This window comes from Leptonychotes weddellii, chromosome 7, assembly GCF_054177405.1.
Source record: "Leptonychotes weddellii isolate Sample4059 chromosome 7, ASM5417740v2, whole genome shotgun sequence".
Taxonomy (NCBI): domain Eukaryota; kingdom Metazoa; phylum Chordata; class Mammalia; order Carnivora; family Phocidae; genus Leptonychotes; species Leptonychotes weddellii.
The window spans coordinates 52,515,356-52,527,435 of NC_138375.1; the positions used below are offsets into that span (position 1 = coordinate 52,515,356).

A 12,080-nucleotide genomic window follows, 5' to 3' on the forward strand; every position below is an offset into this window, starting at 1 on the left:
TATCAACAGCAGTGGGGTCCCAGCCAAAAAGCTCCCGTGAACACCAGCTTCAGGTTGCTAGGGAAAGATATTTTTAAGTAGTATGAAGTGTGCCCCATCTGAGATCTAAATTTGATTGGTTCCAGCGAGGCTCTGCAACAGACATCGTGGTTATAAAAAACAGAGGGAATCACCATTTATATGAAATGCCCAGAATAGGCAAATCCATAGAAACCGAAAGTAGATTGTCGTTTGCCAGAGGGGTAGGGAGCTGGGGAGTGACTGCTCATCGGTATGAGGTTTCCTATGGGGGGTTATGAAAATGCTCTAAGATCAGACAGTGGTGATGGTTGCACGTCTCGGTGAATATAGTAAAAAAAAAAAAAAAAAAACACTGAAATGTACACTTTTAAAAGCTGAATGTCATTATATGTCAGTAAATCTGTTGTTTAAAAGAGAGACTAGGTAGTCAGGCAGAACCAGGAAAAAACAAACAAATAAAAACAAAGGGAAACAAAGTCACCTTCTCCCTGGGTCCAACTGTCTCCCTGTTGAAGGACCTGTGAGGGTAATAAGAATTCAGGCAATTGAGGGAAAGGCCCATCAGATTCTGGCGATTGGGAAATGCTCAAAGCACAGAGGCAGAAGTCTGCTCTGATCCCCCTCTGCTGAGGTTCTCCCAACACAACCCCCCCACTGCCCCTGCCCCAGACATGATGTGCTCCTCCCCTCATTCATTCAGCACTACTTCTGGGCTAGGGATAGCTTTGTGCTGGGGATATAAAAACAAGAGAGATGGTCTCTTGTGCCAAAGGAGCTCACAGTCTAGCAGGAGACACAGGAGAGTCCAAAAATGATATAAAACCATGTGCCAAGGGTGATGAAAAAGATGCGCCCAGTGTGCACTCGGGAGGGGCCCAGCTGCATTACAGTTAAATACAACGTGTAAGGAGAGAAACTCCTATCTCTTCATGTCCTGCACCTCATTTTCTTCATCTTTATAATGGAGAACAATATCTACTTCAAAGGTTATTAGAAGCTTAAATAAGGTGAACTATTCAGAGGGCTTAACATGCAGCTGGTGCTTATTAAACGGGAACAGTTGTTCTTCGATGATCTGAGGTGTCCCCCTAAACCCTATTTTTTTTATGAATGCAGGTAGAGCTGACAAAACTTTGGTTTCTAAGCCTGCAAATGATTGCTCTTTGTGACCGCAATTCCCATGCTTCTGCTGTGCAGTGGTGATCCATGTGTCATTGTGAATGCGCTCAGAATGCTTTTTCTCTGAGGTCATATATTTTGTGTAAGCAAGAGAACTACAAATCATTCCTTACAAGTGAGCACAGCCCTTGCCTTCCCTGCTGCTCTGCTCAGGCTGAAGGGGGCCTTTCCATCAAGGGCAGCCCCCCCAAATCCAGGACCGTGCACTCCCAGCCCAGAGGCACTGGTCAGAGCGGTCGCCCCACCCCAGGAGATAAGAAGGAGGTCGTAACTTGGCTCATTCCTCCATCCTTCCTTCTTTTTTTCTCCTCCATTCTGGAATGTGCAGCAGGGCTTGCAGCTTGCTCAGATATGGTGGCCATATCTGAGAAACACTGCAGATCGCTCACGGCCCTGCAAAGTCAGCAGTACCACACGGGGGTCAGCACCAAAAAAATAAAAGTCTGCTCTTTAGAGGACAAATCACTCAGTAGATGCTACGACAGGGAAGGAGGGAGCAAGCTGAATGTCCATGTGTCTGACACTTAGAGACAAGTAAATCTCTTTCCATCTCTTTTTAAACATGGGAGGAGGCTGGAACTGGACTCCCCCCAAACCTCTCCACCCCCAGGCTGTTGGCAAAGCACCTGCAGTCAGAGCAGGAAGGATGAGCTGGGACCTAGTGTGCCCTTGTTTCTGCCTCCAACAGACCTAATTGCTGCTTATCCCTCATGCCACTGGTTACGGGAGCCAGGGATGCAGTATGGAGGAGGAAGTTAGAGAAGGGCCTTTTGGGAAGGCACAGGGAAGAGACTGCACTGCAGTTTGGCTGTTCTGGCCTATTTCTCCTGATTCAAGCAGCATCGTGAGGTGCAGAGCTGTGAGGTGGGCGATTCCCTCCAATTTCTCACAAGATTTCATTCTGCCATTTAAGCAAATGTGCACCAAAGTGAGTTAAGGCCATTTTCCTCTGTATTTGCCGGGGTGAGTATAAAGCAGGGCAGGGGTCTTGCTTCTCCCTCTGTGTGAGTGCCCCCTGGGACCCCATGTTCTTTGGCATATGGCAGAATGGGAAGACACCCTGGGATCAAAAAGCAGCCGTGCCACTTACTAAGTTCTCTGACCTTGAGGGCTTTACTTAACCTCTCTGTGCCTCACTGGCTGGATCTGTAGAATGGGGATGTTAAGAGAACCTGTCCCATAAAAGTGAGCGATAATACATTGAGATAATTTATGGACAGCACTTCACACAGGACCAGACACACACAGCTTAATTGCTAGCAGTCTCTCTCTTTTTAAGATTTTTATTTACTTATTTGTCAGAGAGAGAGAGAGCATGCACAAGCAGGGGGAATGGGAGAGGGAGAAGCAGGCTTCTCAGTGAGCAGGGAGCCCGATGCGGGGTTCGATCCCAGGACCCCGGGATCATGACCTGAGCCGAAGGCAGCACTTAACTGACTGAACCACCTGGGCATCCCAGCTCCTAGCACTCTTGTCGGTATTATTTCATGGTCCTTAAGATCAATTGTTTTGTTTATGGAAATGAACACTTCTGAATCCCACATTCCATTTCCACAAGCTCTGAGAGAGATGCTCTTGAGACTGCCCGTAGTAATGTCTGAGCCATGTCACTTAGTCAGAGGTCCTTCTGCAGACAGCATTTGAAGCTTGAGGGGATCTGAGGTTGGTGATTGTGCCTTTCTATGTGGATTTGATATCACCCTCCAAAAGCTCCCACTCAAAAGAGCTAGGAAAACTCGAGTTCCCCAAAAGGTATTCATCATTTTCCCCAGAGCCATAGTTGCTATTACTGTTATTACTGTTATCAGTATTATTTATTATAACACATAATATATAATAATAACATTTATTAATACTTAATATGTGCCAAGAATCGTGGTAGGCTCTTTTTAAAGATGTATTCTTGTTTGATGCTCCTAACAACCATATGAGAAAAATAAAACGACTCTACCCATTTTACAGATGAAGAAACAGACTCAGAAAAAAAAAACACCTATTTTTCAGGGGTCACACTGTTAGTAAGTGACCGTGGCAGTGGCCACACAGGGGTTCAAAGCCAACCGCGAGCCTGGACATCAGCAATAGACTCCTCCTTCTAACTAGAGGCTGTTATTCTTGAAAGTCCTCACCTCTGATTCCCTCAGCCTCTCATGTGAGGTCAGATCTAAACAGTTTTCACCAACCAGAGACTCCAAAATGTCTGCCAATACCCGCTTCACTTATAGTATCTTCAAATTGCTGTCAAGATGTAACTTGCTCCAAAGACATGGTTCAGTAGAAGGAGGTAGAGTTTGTGGTTAATTCATCATCTCAGGGTCTGAAGGGTTAAAATTTTTAAGACCAGCAGTTGGCATGCCATCTCCAAGAATGAGTGAATTATTAGCCGTTAGGCAGGCCTCTACTTATATTTTTTGTCTTTCATACATTTTATCATTTTTAATCACTAGGAAAAACTAGTGTGGACTATAGAGCAAGACAAAGCTATCTTAGTCTATCCCTGCCCTCCTACTCTCCTGCACACCCACCCTTTCCTGGCAAGGGTGGACCTACCCTAAATGCCTCCCCCACCTGTTTATTTAGGAAGAGTGCAACAACAATAGCCAATTATTAAGAATTTACTTCCTGAGCTCCAAAGAAAATCCTTCCTTTATTGACAGTGTGAGCGTTGGTTGTTTCCACATGCTGTTTGAGCTGTGCTGGTCTAGTCCCCACAGGAGCTGATACTCCAGAATTTTGCAGTCCCTGGGTCTAACTTTGTTAGAGCTGATACTGTTACCCAACAAAGATGTACTACTTTATTTTTCTTATGACTTCACTGTCAAACAATTGGCATTTAGGAAGGACAGAATATGGGAATGGCATCCCTGTCAGGACCAAAATTTCTGGCAAGAGCAAATCTTAAGCATAATCTTTTGGGGCAAACAGGACAAATCAAGCACTCATTCAAGAACTTAGTTTTTAAACATACAGGAAGCACCTTCTCTCTAAATTCACTTATCATTGCTAGGAGTCCTACCTGTCCTGCCCTAGCTTTTAACAGAGGACCAGTGTGCCATTCCTCCTTCCTTGGACGAAAAAGCCACACGGTACCTAAAAATAAATTCTAGGTTCTCAACTTCAGATAAATCAGATACAAGATAATAGGTTAACACTGCGATTGTAATGGCAGTTGCCTTTTGCCTGCTAATAGCATACTTATTAAGTTGATAGTGTGTAAGCATTTATGTTACATAGTTATCGTGGCTCAATTGCATTATTATGTGATTTCATATTTATGCAATAGAAGAGCCATTAATATGCACATTAATTAAACCCAATAAATGTGTGGAACTCTGAGTGGACGTGAAGTTTCCTTCATCAAGCTAAGCTGTTAATCATTTCTGTTTCAGCATCTATTGAAGACATGAGTTGCCTTTCAGAAGGGCTTTTTCATGTAATCTGGCTTCATGAAAAGCAGTAAGGCATGTTGCTAGCCATTGTTTGCATTTTTTGAAATGGAAAACCATCACATCCAGCTAGCTCATTGGATGACTATAATGAAACCCGATAAACACAAAAAGTGCTTGAGACCATTAGTCATAACAGAGGTGTTGTTATATTAGAGATATGTTACCCACCCAGAATACTAAGGTACCACGGAGGAAACCAGCGGTCAAAAACATAAATGCCTACCAGCGGTAACATAAATGCATACATCCGGCCAGATTAAAATAACAGGGATTGTTAGGGTTGATGGCAAACCAGAAAACCACCCAAAGGCATTCAGCTATATCCAATTGTTGCCATGAGGGAATAGATTCAGTATTGTTGTTCTGTTTTTGTTCTCAAGAGAAGTCAGTGATCTGGAACACTCTATAAAATCTGGACTCTGAATTTTTGGTCAAATCCAGTTTGGGGGCTGCTGGTTTGTGACTTCTGCCCTAGATGGCTGAAGTCTGGGTTTACGTCCTGTACTCAAATCTGGGCTCCTTGAGAGCCGTAGTTAATGTCTTATTCATGCTTTTATTCCTGAAAGAAGCGAGCAATGTTCCATGCACGTGGTTGGGGAACTTGCCAGCCTCGGGTGGCGTGCTTAACGCTCCCCATTCCTCTTCCCGCCATCTTCCATGTTGATACACGGGTACTTAGTGTTGTTGTCACCAGTGGTGGATGAGTACTCAGAGGATTACACAAATAGAGTTGTAGGCCCACGTTCACATGACTCAAAAGGGGCAGACCCAATCCTTGAACCCAGTTCTTTAGATTTGTATCTCCTAACCACTGGCTGAGTGTCCCCCAGATGCTCCCCTGCCTCTCTATACACACCCCAGTGGTAGCTTTTACCACTCTGTATTCGGATTGTCTTTTCTAGTTCTTGCCCCTAGTTGAAACATGTGATCGTTAGATGGACAGATAAATGAGCAAATATCCGCATCACAGTGGAAATGAGCAACAGTAGTGAGGAAAATATCTTCTAATACTGAGGGTGCTGGATAGTTGTTGTTGTTGTTGCTATCAATAATGTGATTTATTTGCAGTGAAATAACATGCTTTTTATAGGAGGGCAGGGTGAGCAGAGAATTACGTCTTCTTTCATCTCCTCCATGAAGCTCCAGGCCTTCTCTTTAGCAGCTTGACATCTCTTCCAGCTAACTGAAAAGCTCACCGTCCACTTTATTTGGACTACGCCACATAGCACCTGGGTCCGTGGTTCCATTTCCCCCTCAGCATCACCCCTGGATATCATCAACAAAAGGGAAACCACAGGCATTCCACCCACACAGAACACAGATGGGCAAGGAAGGGCCACACAAGTTGGAGTAGGCAAAGAAACCTTAGCTTGGGATGAATAGACAGGAAGCAGGAGGGTTCTGGTATCTCATTTAGTGAATTAAATACCTCCCATGGCCTCTTTGTACTTTGGGAGAGTCTGGAGTGCTGGAGGCGGGGGCCGGGGGCTGAGGGAGATGGAAAGTGAGGGCTTGGGGCTGAGGAGGGTGGGTTCTCACTTGTACACTTACTCATCTCAGCTTCCTGAGGCAAGTCTCAAGATTACCTAACTAATGGAGAATAATGACACCATTTGGATGGGAGTTGAGAGAAGGGAAAGGAAGGCATGAGAATTCATTAACCCTGTGTGAGGGGCTTGGCTAACATCTCAGAAGGACCATGATTACATCATTTCACCCCCTCTTCTCACTTCTTCCCACTAATACAAGACAGACAAATGCTGAATAACTGTATAATAATACATTACTAGACAGACAACAATGCCAGGAAATGTAATAGCCTGCTTCAGCTATGAAACTCCCTCAAAGATATATTTAAAATGTCACTGGTGCATAATGTAAAATACGAATTGCAGGTTCATTTGGAGGACGTGAATCTGTACAACTGTACAGTGGCATTTCCCACTGGGATTTGGTTTTAGTTGTCCTTCTCTGAAGACCCAAAAAATAAATAAATAAATAAATAAATCCCCCCAAGTAATTTCAGTCCAGGGACACAAACTTCAAGGAACCACTTTTCTCTGTTATTTTTCCTTCTTGTTTTCCTTGGTCATGATGCTCTCCAAACCTAGTATCTTCTTGACATGTTGTCTTTCTTTTAGAATATTTCTGCAGGTTTCCCAGGAGCCACGGAATGTAGATTACACCTTTTGGAGATGTAGCCCGACCACATAAGGAGACAAGTAGTTGAAATTTGTGTCAAATTGCTTGTTTAAATGATGTGAGCCAACTTCTTAAAGCCAGGACAGCAGGGGCTGAGGATTTTAAAAGTTGGCAGAGGCCAAAATGACAAGGCTTGGCAGTCACCTAGTGAGCTGCCAACCTCGACTGGAGGCTTCAAAAAAGGACACAAATTAAAAGTCATGTTTCAGCAGCCATTAAAACCAAATTATAGGCTTACATTGCATAGTGAACTACTTTCATTTTCATTATGCTTAAAATATTTCATTTTGTAGACTGAGAATGGGTTGCTAGGAAAACCCTGTGTGGAGTTGTCATCTGTGGTCATATTTACAAGGGGATACATGCAGAGGTATAGTTCTCCTTTGTGCATTTTTCCTGCAAGGAGAAAGTATTTCAAGAGAAGAAAACAGGATGCAATTTGGAGTAAGGGTCATGGTTTGAAAACATTAGTCCTGATGTCTGAGCAGGCTCACAAGTATTTTCTTAAGTCTTATTTAAATGTATATATATGTATATTTTGTGTATATATATATATATATACGCACAAAACACATACACTTTTTTAAAATTAATTGGCAACATCTTCAAAACACAGGAAATTTTATCTAAAAGTCCAGATCTTCAGCTTTCCTTAAAAAACTAGAAGATCTGGCTTTCTTGGCCCCTCAGCCCCACATGGCCACATGGGCTCGGATCTGAGGGAGGGCTGCTTCCTGCCCTTTCCAGATCACCTCAGTCCACAACTGGCCGACTTCACTTTCCTGCCTGGCCCCCACAGGTATTTAAATATGCTACTCTCTGACTTAGAGGGTACCATATTTTTGTTATCTTTAGAAGGAGGAAATACTTGGGGCACCTGGGTGGCTCTGTCAGTTGAGTGTCTGACTCTTGATTTTGGCTCATGTCATGATCTCAGGGTCATGAGATCGAGCCCCATGTCAGGCTCACACTTAATGCAGAGTTTGCTTGTCCCTCTCCCTCCCTCTCTGCCCCTTTTCTCTCTCTCTCTCTCAAATAAATAAAATCTTAAGAAATAAAGAAATAAGAGGGGCGCCTGGGTGGCTCAGTCGTTAAGCGTCTGCCTTCGGCTCAGGTCATGATCCCGGGGTCCTGGGATCGAGTCCCACATCGGGCTCCCTGCTCCGTGGGAAGCCTGCTTCTCCCTCTCCCACTCCCCCTGCTTGTGTTCCTACTCTCGCTATGTCTCTCTCTGTCAAATAAATAAATAAAAAATCTTTAAAAAAAAAAAAAGAAATAAAGAAATAAGGAAGGAAGGAAGGGGGAGAGAGAGAGAGAGAAAGAAAGGAACGAACGAACGAACGGGAAGTATTTGTAAAGAATGTCTGCAGTGTGCTGGCTTACCAGGAAACGGTATAGGGACTTGTAATGACAATGACCAGCCCTGACCGGTCTGGTTTTACTAACCTAGTTTCTCCTTCCTTCAAGGCCTACAGAAAAAGGCAAATCAAACCATGTTATTTATGAGTGACCAACCCTGGAATTCGGCATCTGCAGTCCTATCTATGTGTCTAGTCTGTGATTTTCAGCTATTAACCCACATAGAGGCGTGGGTTCTAGGCTCTGCTCTGCAGGTTTGCAGAGCCTCGGCGGCTAGATTCTGCAGCCTCTGATGGCTGTTTCTCCTTCCTCTCTTTCCAGGTCCTCCAAACCACCACAGCCAGTCGACTCTGAGGCCCCCTCTGCCTCCCCCTCACAACCACACTCTGTCCCATCACCACTCATCTGCCAACTCCCTCAACAGGAACTCACTGACCAACCGGCGGAGCCAGATCCACGCCCCAGCTCCCGCGCCCAATGACCTGGCCACCACGCCGGAGTCTGTTCAGCTTCAGGACAGCTGGGTGCTAAACAGCAACGTGCCACTGGAGACCCGGTAAGTGCCCATCATCTGTCATGCCCGTTGCCCTACCAGAGCCACCCACATGGAGCCACCGGGTGGCTCAGGGTTCCTGTCGGGGAGACAGTCTTGGTGTAAATAACGGGCCAAGTTTACCACCTCCTTGTTGTTCCCCTGGTAATTTGACCCTGGATGGTAGGTTGATAGGTATTTCTTTGTTCACATGTGTCTCCTTTTAATGCTTGTTTACTCTCTTAGACAGTTCTTGTGTACCCAACTAATAGAATTAGCATAACATATTTTTACTCAAAGACTCATGGGAAACATGCTTATAAGGGTATATTGACTGAAAGCTGCTGATAAATTATGCATTTGGCCTTTCCTGAAGTAATAAATGAAGCCTCATTTGAAATTAAGTGTTTGGGGAGACCTTGAGAAACAATCCCTGATTCCAGACTAACAGAAGTATAATTTTAATTTATATTTCATTCAACATACCGTCTCGCTTTAATCCCTCCTGTACACATAACAGCTTGATGCCTGAGGGGCAAACAAGAATGTACAAAAACAAACAAGAAAAAGGGGCAGCACTTAGGTTGGAGTGAAGAGTTTCAAAGTGATCTCCAGGTCTGGCCTTGTATTGTTTTGCCTTCGCTTCTGTCCCTTTCTTACCTTTGCGTCTGGTCCTCTGAGACCATGCTCACCTTCATGCCCAGCAAGAAAGGCCGTGGGTCGCAGCGCTGCGGGCTGGGGCTGAATGACCGTGAAGGCTGTGGGGTGCTGCTGGATGGGGAATGGACTTGCGCTCCAACCCCAGACCCTTTCATGCTTTGGGTGTTCCAATTATTATTGTTTCCCCTGTCCAAAATAACCATGAAGGGAAGACAGAGAAAGGGATAATTCATTTTGACCCTTCAAAAATTTCTCACTGAAGTTTTTAAACTTTAATAAGTTAGGTTTGAAGAAAGATGAAAGGAATCTGTCATCTTTCTGGCAATGGCCAGAGAATTTTCTGCATGCACCTGGAAGCGACTACGCAAGCCATAGCATTTATGTTGTTTCTTACTATCGTATTTTTTTTTAATAAGATCTTGAATAACCTGTGCACCATTGTCACTGTGGTCATTCTAAACTTTAATAAAATTTGTTCTCTGATGATTATAGGTTATTTTTAACCATGCCTATAGTCTTAATCTCTGAGGCTTAAAATATGTAAAGTCAGTAAAACCTATATGCATATATTATATATAATAGATATATTGAAACATCTGTACTGATATAGTAACCTGTTAATAAACAGCTTTGCTGGGAAGTTTCCAGGCTGAAAGCAGACTGGTCCATGAGGCTGGATTCGGGATATTTCATAGTTGATGGTGATCTTTAAGGCTGTATAAAACTTTCTCTTTTTCCTCCTTCTGCCATAGAGTTTGGTGGGCATTAGCTTCTTTTTACATTAACAGACTATTGTTTGAAAAAGAGTTTCTGGCCATCAAGGCTACATAGAGTGGACTAGATGGAAGAAGGAAAAGGATGAGGAGAAAGGGAAAGAGAAATGTAGTAGCTCTTGTAGAAAGAGGAGGGAAGGACGGAAGGAAGAGGACCATTAATCATCAGTTTTTACTGTGCACTTTGTATATGCCTGGAATTCATTCTTTACATGCATTATCTCATGCGAGCCTGAAAGAAATACAGTGAGGTAGGAAGGAACCATTATTCCCACCATTTTAAGATGGACAATCTAGATGTTGAGGGGCAAAGTAACTTGCAAGAGGTCTAGTGCTTCAGGGGACATTTTGAGCCACATTGGATGGAACTCTAGTGGTTTCCACACACAAAATAAGGTGGCAAGATGTCCAATGAGTGAGTAACTACAAAACTACATTTATTGCCCTAATTGTTATTTTTACAGGGCAAACTCCATCAGAGTGTTTGCTCCTCACAAAGATTCTCCCCTTGGTGATTAGAATGCATACGCTTCATGAACTGTCCCCTCTCTCCCAGCTCCTGAGGAAAATAACTGGCTTTCGAGGAGATTTACTTTATAAAACCATCCGTAGTCAAGTGTCATCTTGACAAGGATATGGTAGAGAGGACCAGCAAAGCCAAGCCTGTCACCTTCCTGGTTTTCTGAAGTAAGCTTTCCTAGAATTTGTATCTGATCTGTAGAGTCCTTCTGCAGACCATTTGGATATTTGTCATTTCTCCAAGGAGTAGGGCTTCTCAGTGGTGCTTTTGGAGAAGGCAAGTTAAATACAGGGCTTGAAGAGTAGATAGGATTGCCAAAATGTTGAAGTCAGTCAGAAGGAAAAAACAAGCAAGGGCAACATCTGGATGTTCTTTGATCAGTGCATTCAAGGGCCAAAAATTAGAGAATGTAAGGCCCTTGGAATTGCGTTACCACCAGAAGTCAAACATAGGGTGCGCAAGTCAGCAGATACTTGAAACTCCATTCATGGAATTCATGAATACGTATAACTTGGATGTGCATCTGGTCTCATGTATGAGAACTTCAGCAGTAATTAATAGAATTGTTGGGCTTTGTGTTTCTTTCAAAAATATTATTCATTCAGTCTCTTAGCAAATATTTACTGAGTCCCTCGTGTATACCAAGTGCTATGTTAGGTGCCAGGAAGATAATGAGTAACACATAAATCTTGCCCTTAAAGCTCACACAACCTAGAGGAAGAGACAGGTACATAAACAAAAGGATAGTGCAGTGTATACAGTAAGGGAAGTGTAAGGTGACTGCACAGTGGATGAAGTGATTAACTCTCCCAGGATGAGCAGGAAACATTTCACAGCTGAGGGTCTGTTTGAGCTGGATTTTAGAAGGATGATAAGAATTTGCCTATAGGTAAGTAGAAAGACATCAAAGATTATGGCATATTATTTGTTCCCATAATCTATTTTTTCAATATAGTATTGGAAACTGTAGAACTGAACAAATTCACTTATTCAAATGCTGAAACATTTTGAGTTTCATCGGATCCTTTTCTTACCCACAAGAGAAAGTATAGGTCTGAAGCTCTTCTTTTAGGGGCATGATGCCATACTGGGATTCCCATTCTTATTTTTTTGGGAGGGGAACCCATTTTTTTATTAATTTTATTTTATTCTGTTAGTCACCATACATTGCATCATTAGTTTTTGATGTAGTGTTCCATGATTCATTGTTTGTGTATAACACCCAGTGCTCCATGCAATACGTGCTCTCCTTAATACCCATCACCGGGCTAACCCATCCCCCCACCCCCCTCCCCTCTAGAACCCTCAGTTTGTTTCTCAGAGTCCATAGTCTCTCATAGTTCATCTCCCCCTCCAATTCCCCCCCTTCATTTTTCCCTTCCTAC

General features: G+C 43.4%; 1 protein-coding gene across 1 annotated transcript in view; it reads left to right on the top strand.

Annotated features, from left to right (window-relative positions):
- Positions 1-12,080, top strand: part of TENM2 (teneurin transmembrane protein 2) — a 1,103,161-nt gene that overhangs the window by 802,738 nt on the left and 288,343 nt on the right. Inside the window, exon 5 of the mRNA XM_081826284.1 lies at positions 8,532-8,766. Coding sequence (XP_081682410.1) covers positions 8,532-8,766 — 235 coding nt within the window. The remainder of the gene's footprint in view (positions 1-8,531; positions 8,767-12,080) is intronic.